Here is a 13,548-nt window from a genome sequence, read left to right on the forward strand (position 1 = left end):
ATGTAATCTAAAGTTCCTCCATTCTTCTCTCACTCCCCACCCCCATTATATATCATCATCCACTTATCAGGGAAAACATTTGGCCTTCGGTTTTTTGGGATTGGCTTATTTCACTTAGGATGATATTCTCCAATTCTGTCCATTTATCTGCAAATGCCTTAATATTGTGTTTCTCTCTTAATGATAATCTGGGGGGTGAGTTTTACTTCTGTGTGCTTTTCTTCAGTGTCCAAATTTTCTACAGTGATTACTTCATTTTCAAACAGTAAAAAGTTCTTTTCATTTGGGGAAATATACTGAATTTCTACAGAATGTTTTAAATTATTCAACCACTAAAATTCCCTTACATGTGGCTTCATTAATATATATTACCTAAACCAAACTTTTTACCCTGTGTGTACTAGGTGATTGGGTGTTAAAGAAACTTTGTTTAGTGTTCTTGGCTGTAGGCTGCTTCCAAATTAGAATAGCCATGGGTATCAGTGCACTGGGCTGGGTGAGGGACAGGCAGAAGCCTGACGACTTCTTGGGAGCCTCTCTGTTACTAGGTTTGTGGTGGGGCCAGATGCATAGAGGTCAAAGTATAAGCATTAAGAGTTAATTTGCACTAAGAAATCCTCAGAGGAACCAAACTTCCTTGCAGAGTGCATAGTTTGTAGATTTTTTTACCAAATAAAATCTTGACACTGACAAAACTACTCCTACTCTTTGGGATGTTACTGGAACCCTTTGGGAGACTGATGTGGAGAGAATGGTGCTTATTACTTTAGTAGTATTCATTTTTCACATTAAATGGTGAAAGCTACCCATAGATAACTCTTACTCCTTTTACATGCTTCAAGGACAATTTATAAGTCCATTCTTAACACAATTTTGACGGAATATAAAAAGATACATGTCAGTAACCATAATACTTTTATTCCCAACTTCTAATCAATATGGTTTTCAAGAGCTGTAAGCTATTTTTAACCAACCAGTAAGCTACATTATGATTCTTAATAGCACACACAAAAGCCCTCTTAAATATTTGTCTCATCCACATTATTTTTCTGTGAGATTATCATGTAGATTTACTTTCAGGCTAACTTCTTTCTTCCTGGTGGATTATCCTTAGTTAAACCTTTTACCTTTAAAGAGCCTGAGACTTAGGTTTGACTCTAATGACCCATTTGCTCAGCTAGCTCTACCTTCTTGTGTCCTAGGCCTGATTCTCCTACCCCTTCTGTCATTGTCACCATGTGCCTGCACTGTGCTCCTACCACCAGCCGTTTCTCTCCATTCCTCGAGGCATACCCTTAGCACCTTCTAGTATGACTGCCCATGTGTCTGGTTGGTTGGTTTTAAACATCACAGTATCATTATTTAGACTGAAGGAACAGAATTATTTGGGTAAAGAGAATGCAAATAGGTCTGTCTTCAATTATCTGAAAGACTGTGATGTAACAGTAAAGTTTGGAGAAAAATTTCAGTTCCTATCACATAAGGAAAAACTTCTGGAAAGTTTAGAATGGAAACTTCTCACAGAAAGAGGCAATAATCACTTGTCAGAGGTTTTATAAAGAACACAAAACCTGGTCTACATGGCCTTTAAAATTTTCTTCCAACCCTGAGATTCCATAGTTCTGGATGAAAAGGGGGGAAAGTATTAAAACATTTCACTCCCCTCAATATGCAAGGAAAGTGAATGACATTGAGGTCCAATTTGGTTGTAGTTCAGAATTAGCCCAAGACAGGCTCAGACTAACGAGGAGACAAACACAAGCATTTCAAGTTGCCCACCAGCCATGGTTCATCTCAGAATATAGAAACAGCCGTGTGCTAGCTGGGAACTGTTCAAGGCTACCAATTTCCTCATTTAAAAGCAACAGTTGTCATCATTTAAACATCTGAATGCCAAATTCTAAAGGTCACTCTTGTATCTAAGATCTGATCATTTGGCAACCTGTTCTAATGTCCAGGGACCTGCTCTGAGATAAAGGCAATGAAGGGAGGAGCTGGTAGAGTACTGCTGGGGTGGTACAGTGGACACTGCTTATATTCACAGGGCCATGTGGTCCAGGCATAGCGAAGAGCAGCCACAGTGCCATGACAAGAATTGATATCCAGGGTCACGGTCTGGGTGGAGAAAGTGCTCATGGGAACTGGAAGCCATTTGCATTTATGGTCACTGCAACATGAGATCTAATAAGAGAGTCAGAAGGTAAAAATAGATCAGTTAGAATGGTGTTTCAAGAAACTGGGAACTGCTCTTTCAGACTAGTAGGGAGGGAAGGAGCAACACTTAGCTAAGACCCGTTTCCTACAATAACCAGAACCTGGTCCTGGCTGACTGTGGTTAACAAAGCCACAAGTTGATAACAAATGTGGCCACAGTTTGAAGAGCGTCTGCTTAGCATGCATGAGGCCTAAAATAAATAAATGTTCATGTGATTGAATAATTTAAATCAATAAATAAAACATCAACTTAGGAAAGCAAGGAAGCATAATATATAAAGCATTTATGGATGTTCCCCTGAACATCCTTTGGGTGGTCCCTCCTGCCATATGGCAAAGCAGACAAGAATGTGAGCAAAGCAGCCCAGCTGCTCCCTGGCACTCCCAGAGGAGCTGCATACTAAGGAAGGGCATAAAGGAACTTTGTACACTATGCCTTTCCGAAGTCCCAAAGGCAATCCAGAAAAGGGAACATAAATCATCTAGGGCCCACAGTTAAATTCTTCCCTGACCCCAACTATGATTCCAGGGTCAGGTGACGGGCAGATAGCCAACAACTGACAGAGTTCAGAGAACTCAGAATACAGAGCCTTCTTGAGTCTCTTAACTCCAAATGAACCTAGCAGGGCAAGAAGCCAAGTGGGACAAGTGCTGATCAGGCATCTGGTGGATAATGTAGTTAGGATTCTGGAGAAGCTGCATCCCTAGATAGACTCCTATGTGAAGTCTGTCTAATAGTGGTTTACCTCCTCTGTTGCCATATTTTCATATACCCTCTCCCAGCCTAAAGACCTCAAAATTCCCCAAGACACTCATTTAAACATTCCACCTAGGAATGCCTTTACCCTGCACCCTCAACTACAGAGTACTCCTAACTCTTTAATCAGTAGCTCAATTCCACTGCAGAACAATCCTTGCTAGGTATTACAAAAAAATAGTCTCATTACACTAATTCATACTGAGTTATAATTCATCAAGTTTAAGCCTTTCAAAGGAGACACCAGATTTTAAAAATGTCTGAACTTAGCCTAATAAAAAGACACCCAAGGATGAGTGGAATTTACTGGAGCAAGGATCTCTCAATAGGTAACCTAAAAATAAAACCCTTCCTTGAGAAAAAAGGGTTGCTCTGTGAGGGAAAATACAAAAAAATATATCATTTAATAGGGGCCTTGTTTTCCCTTCCTTGATTATACCATCAAAATTGCCCCTAAATTAATAGCTGCTTACTTGTTCCTCAGAAAAGGCCAGCCCCAACCCACAACCACCCAAGACCTGCCTCTGTAATGAAAAAGAAGGGCCCCCGTATGGAGGGCTCTTGACTCCTGGCACAGAATGAGTCCTTTTTTTTTACCCTGATATTCTCACCTCAAATATTTTGTCATCCTGCCTCTGCACCTGGACTTGCTGGTAATAAGTGAGGTTAAGCAGCCCCTTGTGAGCCAAGAATTCTATCTTCTCAGGCAGCGGTCCTTCAAAGATCAAATTCTTCTCACCATAAGCCACAGCACGAGCCCCTAAGTGCAACCTATAGGCCACTGTCTGTTTATCTCGAGGGTGGATGCTGTAGGATAAAGAACAAGTAGAGAACTTGGGGTTCGAGCTTAACGATATCCACATTTTTTTTTTTTTTCAAAAAAGATTTTTTTTTTTCTCTGTATGAGCACCATTTAAGAAGGTAAGAATGAGCCGGGCACTGTGGTGCACACCTGTAATCCCAGCAACTTGGGTGGCTGAGGCAGGAAGATCACAAGTTCAAAGCCGGCCCCAGCAACTTAGCAAGGCTCTAAGCAACTTCGCAAGACCCTGTCTCAAAATAAAACACAAAAAGGGCTAGGGATGTCACTGAGTGGAGAAGTGCTCCTGGGTTCAATCCCTGGTACCAAAAAAAGAAAAAAGGAGGCAAGAATGAGTTGCCTAAACTTGGTGCTCACTGGCTAGTCACCTTGCAAGAAATGATGAATGGAAACTATAGATTAATCCGTGGGCTTCCTATGGGTTCAGAAACCTTGAAGCAATAGATGGCTTAGAAAGAAGGAATAAAGGGAGAGAGTAAAGACATTGGAACAAACCCACGACAGCTAACGTGAGACCATTCCCAGTCACGAAAAGTAAAGTGTTTCATATGAATCAACTCTTGATTATATTTGGTCTTCTCTAGCTTTCATTTGTTCTTTCAGTAAATACTATCAAGTAACTACAATAATCTAGACTTTATATGCTGGACTCTTATATTTGAAATCCCTCTGCATCCTACAGCTAGTGTGTGGTATTCATTGGGACTGTTCATGTTAGAATTCCACGGTCTGCTCTCACTGTGACTATATGATTTGGTTTGGGTTGGTCTGGCCAATACAGTGTGAGAAGAAGTGACTTACATTGCTTCTAGATGGAAGCACTTAAATGCCATTATGAGGCACAAGGTGACTATGGAAGCAAAGATCAACGTGGAACCTCTGTTTCTGGGTTTGTGAATGATTGCAATGAGCAAAGTCTCTGTTGACCTTCTTTGGACATGGAAGTGTGAGCATGAAATAAGTTTTTCTTGTATCAGGCACTGAGATATTCAGAGGGATTTTGTTATTGCAACACAACCCACCATAAGCAATTTATATATAAGACACCTAAGCTCCACTCCTAGTCCAGTCCATCCCCTCACAAATGAATATCAGAGAAGGACTACAGGCAGAAAACATACACCAAACAAAACCAAGAAGCATCCATACCTGCCAAAAGGTGAGTTCCTATCACAGAGGTCCATAGCTACAGCCATGAAAGTATTGGGCATCTTTCGGTTAGGAACAGAGCCAAAGTCTGCTGTTTGATGCCAGCGGATCAGAGGAAATCCATCATCTGAATTGTCCGTAGGCAAATACGAAGATAACTGGAAAGTAAAGATTTTGTTAACTTTACATCAGAATTTTTACTGGAGTTTTTTTCCACTGGCACACTGTTTCTGCTTCATTTGTTTATCCAAATGTTCCTTCGACAGCATTTACTAGTTTCTGACTATTGTAGTAGTGTCTTTCCAGAGATGGAAGCAAGAATCCCTCCCATTCTCACATGCCCTTTTACAGTGCAGCTTGCCACACCTCTCATCAAGAGTCATTTCTTTTCTCCTTGAATCTTCGCCAGTTCTGTGATTTGCTCTGACCACAGAATGCAGCAGACTTGATATTCAGCTTCTGAGTCTTTGCCTCAAGAAACCCAGGTTCTGATTTCATTCTCTTGAATCATGCACTGGCCATGGAAAAATAGTCCAGCCCCTGCTACAGAGATTATGCAGAAAATATGATCTTCATGAAAGTTCATGAAGACAGAAAGGCTCTAGTGTTCCTGCAATCTCAGCTAAGCAACCCATTATGCCAATTCTAGATCCTCCAGTCAAACCACATTGAGTGAGCCCAACTGATATTGCTGATATCCCATGAAACCAAGAGTCATCTTGGAAATAAATGGATATTTTAAACTTCTAAGTTTTGGGGTAGTTTGTTGCAAAGCAATAGGCAATTGATACATCTGTATATAACACAAGGCTAGGCCCTGTGGGGAAAAAGAAGGGCATGTGCTCTTTAGTGTATGGTACCTTCCATCAAATACCTTCCTGTATCCACTCCACATTGCCATGTGGTTTTGCAGTTCCTCCTTTAAGAAGAGTCTGTTTCCCCACCCCGTGAATCTTAGCCATGTGGTGTGCTTTGGCCAATAGACAGAAGCACCAGTTACGGTATGATGATTCCTAGTCTCTTCAACAGACCTTACACGAATCCACTTACACTTCTACATATCTGCCATCATCAAGAAAAGGACACGGCTGAGTTAGCCTCCTGCTGTGTCAAGAAGGGTGAGAGCTGTGCAACACAGCTCATCTAATCCCTCCAGCCAACTGGAGCAAAGCCACAGACCAGCAAGAGCCCAGTGGAACTTAGCCAATATCACCAGACCCAGCTCCCAGACACACCAGCTATAATAATAAAGGTCATTCTATGCCATGATCTTTTGAGGTAATTTGCTACCAAGCAGTAACTAGCTAGTATAAAAACTTTATAGCTCTATTGGGGAGAGACAGATCACATAAGAAATAAATACAAATGTAAGAATGTAAATGAATAATAGCATAAAATAATATGGGTTAAATAATAAATTGGTGGCACAGAGCAATTTCAAGTAGACCAAGATGATTATTATTATAGGAAAACAGCCTAAGAATATGTAAAAAAAAATATGAGAAGTCACTACAAGTAGTGCTTCTCATACTTCAAATGTTAGAACCTTATAAGGAGATGTTTTGAGAGAGTACGATCTAGCAGTACAGGGATATTTGTGATGGAAAGACAAAAGTTGGAAAGATAGCCAGGCAAGTGTGTGGACAGTTCCTACTTTAGTCTGTGAGCAACTGTAAACTACTGTAGAGATAAGAATTGCAGAACATTGTAAATGTACTAAAATGCCACTGAACTGAACATTGAAATGGTTACCCTTACATGAATTTCAGCTCAATAGTTTACCACTGAAATTACTAACATGATGAAAAAACCATTTTAAAAGATTAATATAATGATTATAACAAGACTGATTAGTCAAGGAGCTACTATAATATTTGTTATAGTTTATATCCTGAATATCCCTTAAAGGCCCATGTGCTAAAGACTTGGTCCCTAGCCTGTGGCACTATTGGGAAGTGATGGAACCTGTAGGAAGTGAGGTGTAGTAGGAGGACATTACTGGAAGCAAGCCCTTGGAGAGGATATTGGGACACTGGACCTTCCTCTCTTCCCAGCCACCATGAGGTGAACAGGCTTCTTCCACCACATGCTCCATGCTATGACATACTGTGCTACTATAGGCCCAAACAAAATGAAGTGATCATGTACTGAAGCCTCTGAAACAGTAAGCTAAAACCATCCTTTCCTCCATTTAATTTAACTTAACTCCAGTATTTTTTACAGTAACAGAAAGCTGACTTACTATAACATTCTAGACACAAAAAGACAAAGGTCTAACCCAGAGGGATACTTGTAGGAATGGGATCAAAAATGAGACAAACTGACAAAATCAGACAGCCAACTGAATATGAAGCACCAGAGAAAAGACTAAATCCATCACCTGGAATCTATGACATCTGCTTGGGACCAGGCCATCTCATCAAGCAGTACCAGAATACTTGAGGAATAATATTGTTCCAGAATGAGCCTGTAAAGGATCAACAGTTCATGTAATATCATCTCATTTATTCACTAATTCTTTTAACAAAAGTTTACTGAGCCCCCACTTGGTATCAAGCATTGATACCAAGAGACAGAGTGGTGAACAATACATAAGAATCCTTTCCCGGGCTGGGGTTGTGGCTCAGTGGTAGAGTGCTTACCTAGCACTTATAAGGCACTGGGTTCAATCCTCAGCACCACATAAAAATAAATAAATAGAAAAAAGGTACTGTTGTCCAACTACAATGAAAAAAATTTTTTAAAGTCCTATGTTTAAAAAAAAAAATCCCTTCCCATGCTTACATTCTAGTGGGGAAGGAAAAAGCCAATAGACAAGAAAATTACAAAATTATATATCATATGAAAAAGTGACAAGTGCATTAGAAAAAAATAAGTTAAAGAGGAGAGTGATCAAGTTGAACATAGATTAGGAAGAGGTAAGAAAGGAGTATATGAGAATATTTGAGTGTGTTAAGCAGAATCCCAAGGTGACATGTAATGACTCATTCTTATATAATACCTTTGTAGCAGAAACCTGCAACTTGCTTTTAACCAACAGACCATGGCAAAGGCGCTGGGATTTTACTCCCATGATTACGTTTTCTTACATGGCAAAAATAATGGGATTCTGTAAATGTAAGTAAGGTCCCTAATCACGTGACTTCAAGATCATCAAAAGGGGAAGAATGATGGTGAGCCTAACCTAGTCAGGGGAGCCCTTTAGAAGAGGGCGTAGAAGTCAGAGACTCTCTCCTGCTGGCCTCCAAGAAGTAAGCTACCATGAGTTACGTAGCTTCGAGGAAATGAATTCTACCATTTCCAATTCTACCAATTCCATTTCCATTCTACCAATTCTAGTCATGTGAGCTTGAAGAGAACCCCAAATATCAGATGAGACCCCTACTCTGACACCTTCACTGCATCCCTAGGCAGAGGATCTAGCTAATCTATGCATGCCAAGCTCCACCCATGGAATTGTGAGATGATAAATGTGTGTTGTAATGTTTTAATCTGCCAAATATGCAATGATTTGTTATGCAACAATAGAAAATGAACACAGTGGGGGAAAAACTTTGCAGACAGAAGGAAAATAAAATGACAGGCCCTAGGGCAAGACTGTGCCTCGTGTGCATAAAGAAAAGTCAAGCAGCCAGTATGGCAGAAGTAAACAGAGAAAGTAGACAGTGAAGTCGGGGTGAGGAGGCCATATCATGCATAGCCCTGCTGACTCAGTCACATGGGGGCCACTGGAGCCCTCTGATATAACATATTTCAAAGGATCACTTTGACTGATGTATCGAGAACATCCTAAATAGAGAATCACAGTAGAAGTATGAACAAAGACTAGGTAAGAGAAAATAATTCAAGGGACAGATGATGGAGACTTAGACTAGTAAAGAAGCAGTCAATGTAGTGAGAAGTGACCAGTGAATTAACAGAATTTGTTCCATCTAGACTGAAAACTGATATATGCCTATTCCTGGAGAGGACAGAGGCTCCCGGGAAAAGTCTTTACCATTACTATGATGCATATGAACCCACTATTTCTTCCTTATTTGCCTTTCTGATGTTTATGTCACCCTGCTTTTATATTTAGATAGCATCTTATTCTTAGCCCTAGTTCCAGCCAGTGAAAGGCACCAACCTATTCTCCCTCTCTCTCTCTCTCTCTCTCTCTCTCTCTCTCTCTCTCTCAACAACCATGCTTTAATGGTAAATCAGACCCCAAACTGGGGAGGAGTTTGGGCCAGCATCCACATTGTCTTTTGAATCCATTTCAAAATCTCTGACCCCATCAGAGGAGCTGCATTATAAGTGGATTTTTCCACCAGGTCATTTTGCTCACATAGCTCAGGAAATACCTGCCATCAGCCCTAAAAACTTGGCCCAATGAAGCTTCAAAGAAAAGAAGTTTTCTGCTTTCTGAGTGGCTCCAGAAAGACTGAAAGACCTGGATAGGTTGCAACAGTAGCAGGAAGGAGTCTTGGCTATGACATGGAACTTAGGGGATATTTCAATTCTTTTATTAAAATGCTCCTAAGTAAAATCGGCCTTACCATGTCGAATGATAAAAGGCACTGAAGCTTCACAATGGAATCTCATGAAAACTAGAAAAGGGAGAGAAAGATCCGATGAGTCATCCTACTTCCACACAACACCTGAAGACTGAAAACGGAGCCATGTTCACCAGCCAGTGCCATGATGAGAATCACAGCAGCAAAACCACCAGAAACAGTCTACAGTGAGCACTAGCCTGAAGCTCAGCAAGGAGACATGCTAAATAACAGCTCCTTAAGCCAAAGGCTTTTTCCAAAAATGGCAGTTTGCAGAGAATTTCTACAGCAATTGTCTGTTTAATTGACTGCATTACTCCACACTGGCCACATGGGGGCACCAGCATACTCCACACCCAAATGAATTTTTGTGTTTTTTCTAATCTAAGGTGGAACACTGTTCAGTCTCCCACTGTGATTAGTAGAAATATTGCCACTAATGAATGCATATGCCAGCCAAAGAATATGAAACTGGCCACCTTAAGAAGATTTTACAAATAACATACTGCAGTTTGCAGTGTGTTCCTCCAAACCCAGTTTTAAAAAGCATACCCCTAAGGATCCAGTCCTAGCCTTCTGCTCGTCTTTCTCTCATGTTCTGGTAACCTGCCTAACTAGGCTTTACAAGAATTAAGTCGTTTAATACCTAAAATAGCAAAGAGGTTCAATATCTTGTTCAAAATCATAAAACTCAAGGTGACAAGCTAGAATTTGAATCCAGGTTGTCTAGATCCAGACCCAAGCTCTGAACCATTATTTTGTCATGTTGGTTATTTCCCTCTGAATATACATATATATATTTATAGAAATATATATATATTTTATATTTCCAGTTTTCCACACGTAACCAACATACTTCTGTTAACGATGATAAAATTAAAGCCTGGAGGTTAAGAACTTCTAAAACTGCAAGGCATAAAATAAAGGGAATCTCAGTAATTTGTCATATTTCCAGCACTTCACAGTTATTTAATTAGTATTCAATGCATATTTTTTGTTTAAATTGCTCAATTCATGTTCAAACTACCACATACATAGCCTAAGAGATCGAAAAATACAGTAATACAGAACTGATAACAGGAGCCGCTATTTGGAAAATGAGAATCCTATTTCAAAGTCAAAACAATATAAGAGAAAAGAAATAACCATAAAGGCATTTTAAGTGGAAAGAAAGTCTGTATAAAACCTTTACTCAAAAACAAAGGAGGACAGGGCTCAGTGGCACACACTGAGCCAAGCAAACTCAGGAGGCTGAAGCAGGAGGATCACAAGTTTGAGGCCAGCCTCAGTAACTTTGTGAGACCCTGTCTCAAAAAAATAAATAAATAAAAAGGGACTGGGAACATAGCTTAGTGGCAGAGTACCCCTAAGTTCAATCCCCAGGACCACAAAAAAATGGGAGATCAATAAATCAGGACAAGGTGGAGGAGATGGGAGGATGGAAAGAAAAGTGTCTATGGGATTCAGGGAGGCAGACGTCTAAACTATGTATGTCCCATTCATACAGTAAAGCCATCTCTGCTACTGCACTGTAAGTTGGGCCTTATTTTCATAATACTACATGTTTAATTTCCTATGTTCCAAAAAAGCCAGAACTACCACCCTTCTAAAAAGTCTAAATCTCAGGTCATATGAACAGGTAAGACAAGTTAATTATGAATTTGGTCAAATATATTTATTCCTTTGTGCAAGGCTGAAAGCTGGATCTTTCTAACTAGTTACCTGTAATCAAAAGTATGGTTTGTCTTGATTTATTTTTTCATTTCATGTGTTAAGCCATTATTAAATGAGTGCCAACCAGCTAGGTTCTAGGAATATAAAAAATGTGACCCAGGAAAATATGGCCATGTGCACAACTTAAATGCAAGTAAAAGTAAAAAGGAGAAATAGAGGGTGCTAAGAGAACACATTATCTGGGGAAGTATAGCAAACCCCAGACTTTGGAGAGTCACAGAAGGTTTACTAGCTAATATCTAAGCTAAGACCTAAAGAATGATTAAAATTAGCAAGGAAGCATGGGTAATGCCTAGGAGTAGAGAGTGTGGCATGTTCTAGAGGGTAGAAGGGGCAATAGCAAGTAAGGGAGGATGGGAAATCACATGGAAAGTTGCTAAAAGTATAAATGTATACAAATTCATAAATTTCTACAGAAAAATGGGAATATTTTCAAAACTTTATAAAGGTGTACCTTTGGACCCAGCAGTTTCATTTCTGGGAATTTATCTTATGGAAATAATTAAGCTACAATGAATCAGCTACAAAGAAAACAAACATGCCACTACTTATAAAAACAAAACATTGAAAACAACTTAAGTAAGTACCTATCTATTAAGAACTCATCAAAGCTAGGCCCAGTGTCACATGCCTATAAAATCTCAGCTTCTCAGGAGACTAAGGCAGGAAGATCATAAGCTCAATACCAGCCTGGGCAATTTACTGAGACTTTTTCCCAAAATAAAATGAAAAGGGCTGGAGATGTAGCTCAGTGATAGAGCACCCCTAGGTTCAATACTGCAAAAGTATAAAAAATTTTAAAAAGAACTCAGTAAATACATTACAATACAACCATATATCAGAATATTCTGCAATCATTATAAATTGTGTTGAAGATTAATATTTGTTGACATGAAAAAATGGTCACAATACATCATTAAGAGAAAAAGTAAGATATGATATAGTATTGTGGAATTCATCCTATTTCAAAATTATGTGAGCAAAAAGTCAGGTCAGCATATTTTTAGATTATAGAATTCTCAATGGTTTTAGTTTTTCTTTTTTCTTTTCTTTTTCTTTTTCTTTTTTTGCTTATCTCTTTAATATTTTTTTCAGAGAACTTTTTTTTATAAGAAAAATATATCAGTTACTTATTGACTTTTTCAAAAAGATTGTCTCATCAAGGAACTCGTGAATTAAGCCTTAATTCAGTTCTAGTACCCTAGAACACACAGACTCTGGCACACTATGAAGGGAAAAAAAACCAATATGAATTCCAGGAAAGAGAGCTAAATAGCACATCCTACACCATTGCCCATAAACTCTCTTCCTCTCAATACATACCTGGACAAATCCAAATGGGAAGAAACGCTCTGTCTGCCCCTGGGAGCCATGATGGAAGGTTTGGCGCCAGTCTTCAATGAGCGCAGGGAATGTGCAATTGTACAGGTCCCTGTTATAATTCATATTAGACTCCCCTAAAAAAAGCAGCCAAAATCGTGAAAGGAGTCTGGAGTAGACTCTAAGAATGGCTTACATTATTACCCTTCCTCCATCCTTGCCTTGAGAGAGTAGCCTTCCCACAGTCCTTAGGATTGGGCTTTGGACCTTCTCTAGCTAATAAGGCTTCAGCAAAAGTGATGCAGAAACGTGAAAAGTGCTTCAGCTTTGGGCTTCACTCTTTTGAAGCACCTAGAGCCCTGAAACTACTATGCAAATGATAAATGAGTCTGAACCAGCTTGTGAAGGAAGATAGGCCTCCTGAGAACCATGGTACCCAGCAGATAGCCCCAGTCAACAGAACAGAGAAAGAGGCCTGCCAGGTCGCCAGAGACACATAAGAACGCTCAGGAGAAATTAGCTGAAGCAGCCCAGACAAAAGAACTACCCTGCTAACCCAGAGAATTGTGAGCTAAATAGAATATGTAAAATTATTGTTTTAAGCCACTAAATTCTAGGATGGTCTGTTTTGCAGCAAAAGCAAGGGGGCTGGGGATATAGCTCAGCTGGTAGAGTACTTACCTCACATACACAAGGCCCTGGGCTCAATCCACAGAACCATACCAAAAAAAAAAAAAAAAAAAAAAAGGTATATGATGGAGAATCAACAAACTGAGAACTGAGTACTCACCCTGGTACCATATTACCCCTTTCAAAGTCATGTTTTGTAACGGATGGATCATGGCATTCCAGAGAACAGAGTGCTCACTGGGACCAGTTACAGAATCCTGAGGAATGGACCTGCAATCAACAAGAAACACATGCATCACCTGAAAGCTAACTGATCACATGATGATCCCTAAGCTGGGCATCTGTCCACTTCCACGTGGGACGAACTTCTGATGCAAGCAACATAGAAA

At 39.7% G+C, this 13,548-nt stretch overlaps 1 protein-coding gene across 1 annotated transcript in view; it reads right to left on the reverse strand.

Moving 5' to 3' along the window:
* Nucleotides 1-1,003: 1,003 nt before the first annotated feature.
* Nucleotides 1,004-13,548, reverse strand: part of SIAE (sialic acid acetylesterase) — a 33,471-nt gene continuing 20,926 nt past the window's right edge. The window contains exons 6-10 of the mRNA XM_079104509.1: nucleotides 13,320-13,429; nucleotides 12,533-12,666; nucleotides 4,941-5,098; nucleotides 3,583-3,778; nucleotides 1,004-2,181 (exon numbers count right to left, since the gene is read on the reverse strand). Of these exons, the coding sequence (XP_078960635.1) occupies nucleotides 1,948-2,181; nucleotides 3,583-3,778; nucleotides 4,941-5,098; nucleotides 12,533-12,666; nucleotides 13,320-13,429 (832 nt within the window). The 3' untranslated portion in view covers nucleotides 1,004-1,947. The remainder of the gene's footprint in view (nucleotides 2,182-3,582; nucleotides 3,779-4,940; nucleotides 5,099-12,532; nucleotides 12,667-13,319; nucleotides 13,430-13,548) is intronic.

The sequence above is a fragment of the Sciurus vulgaris genome (assembly GCF_902686455.1).
Source record: "Sciurus vulgaris genome assembly, chromosome: 11".
Lineage (NCBI taxonomy): Eukaryota > Metazoa > Chordata > Mammalia > Rodentia > Sciuridae > Sciurus > Sciurus vulgaris.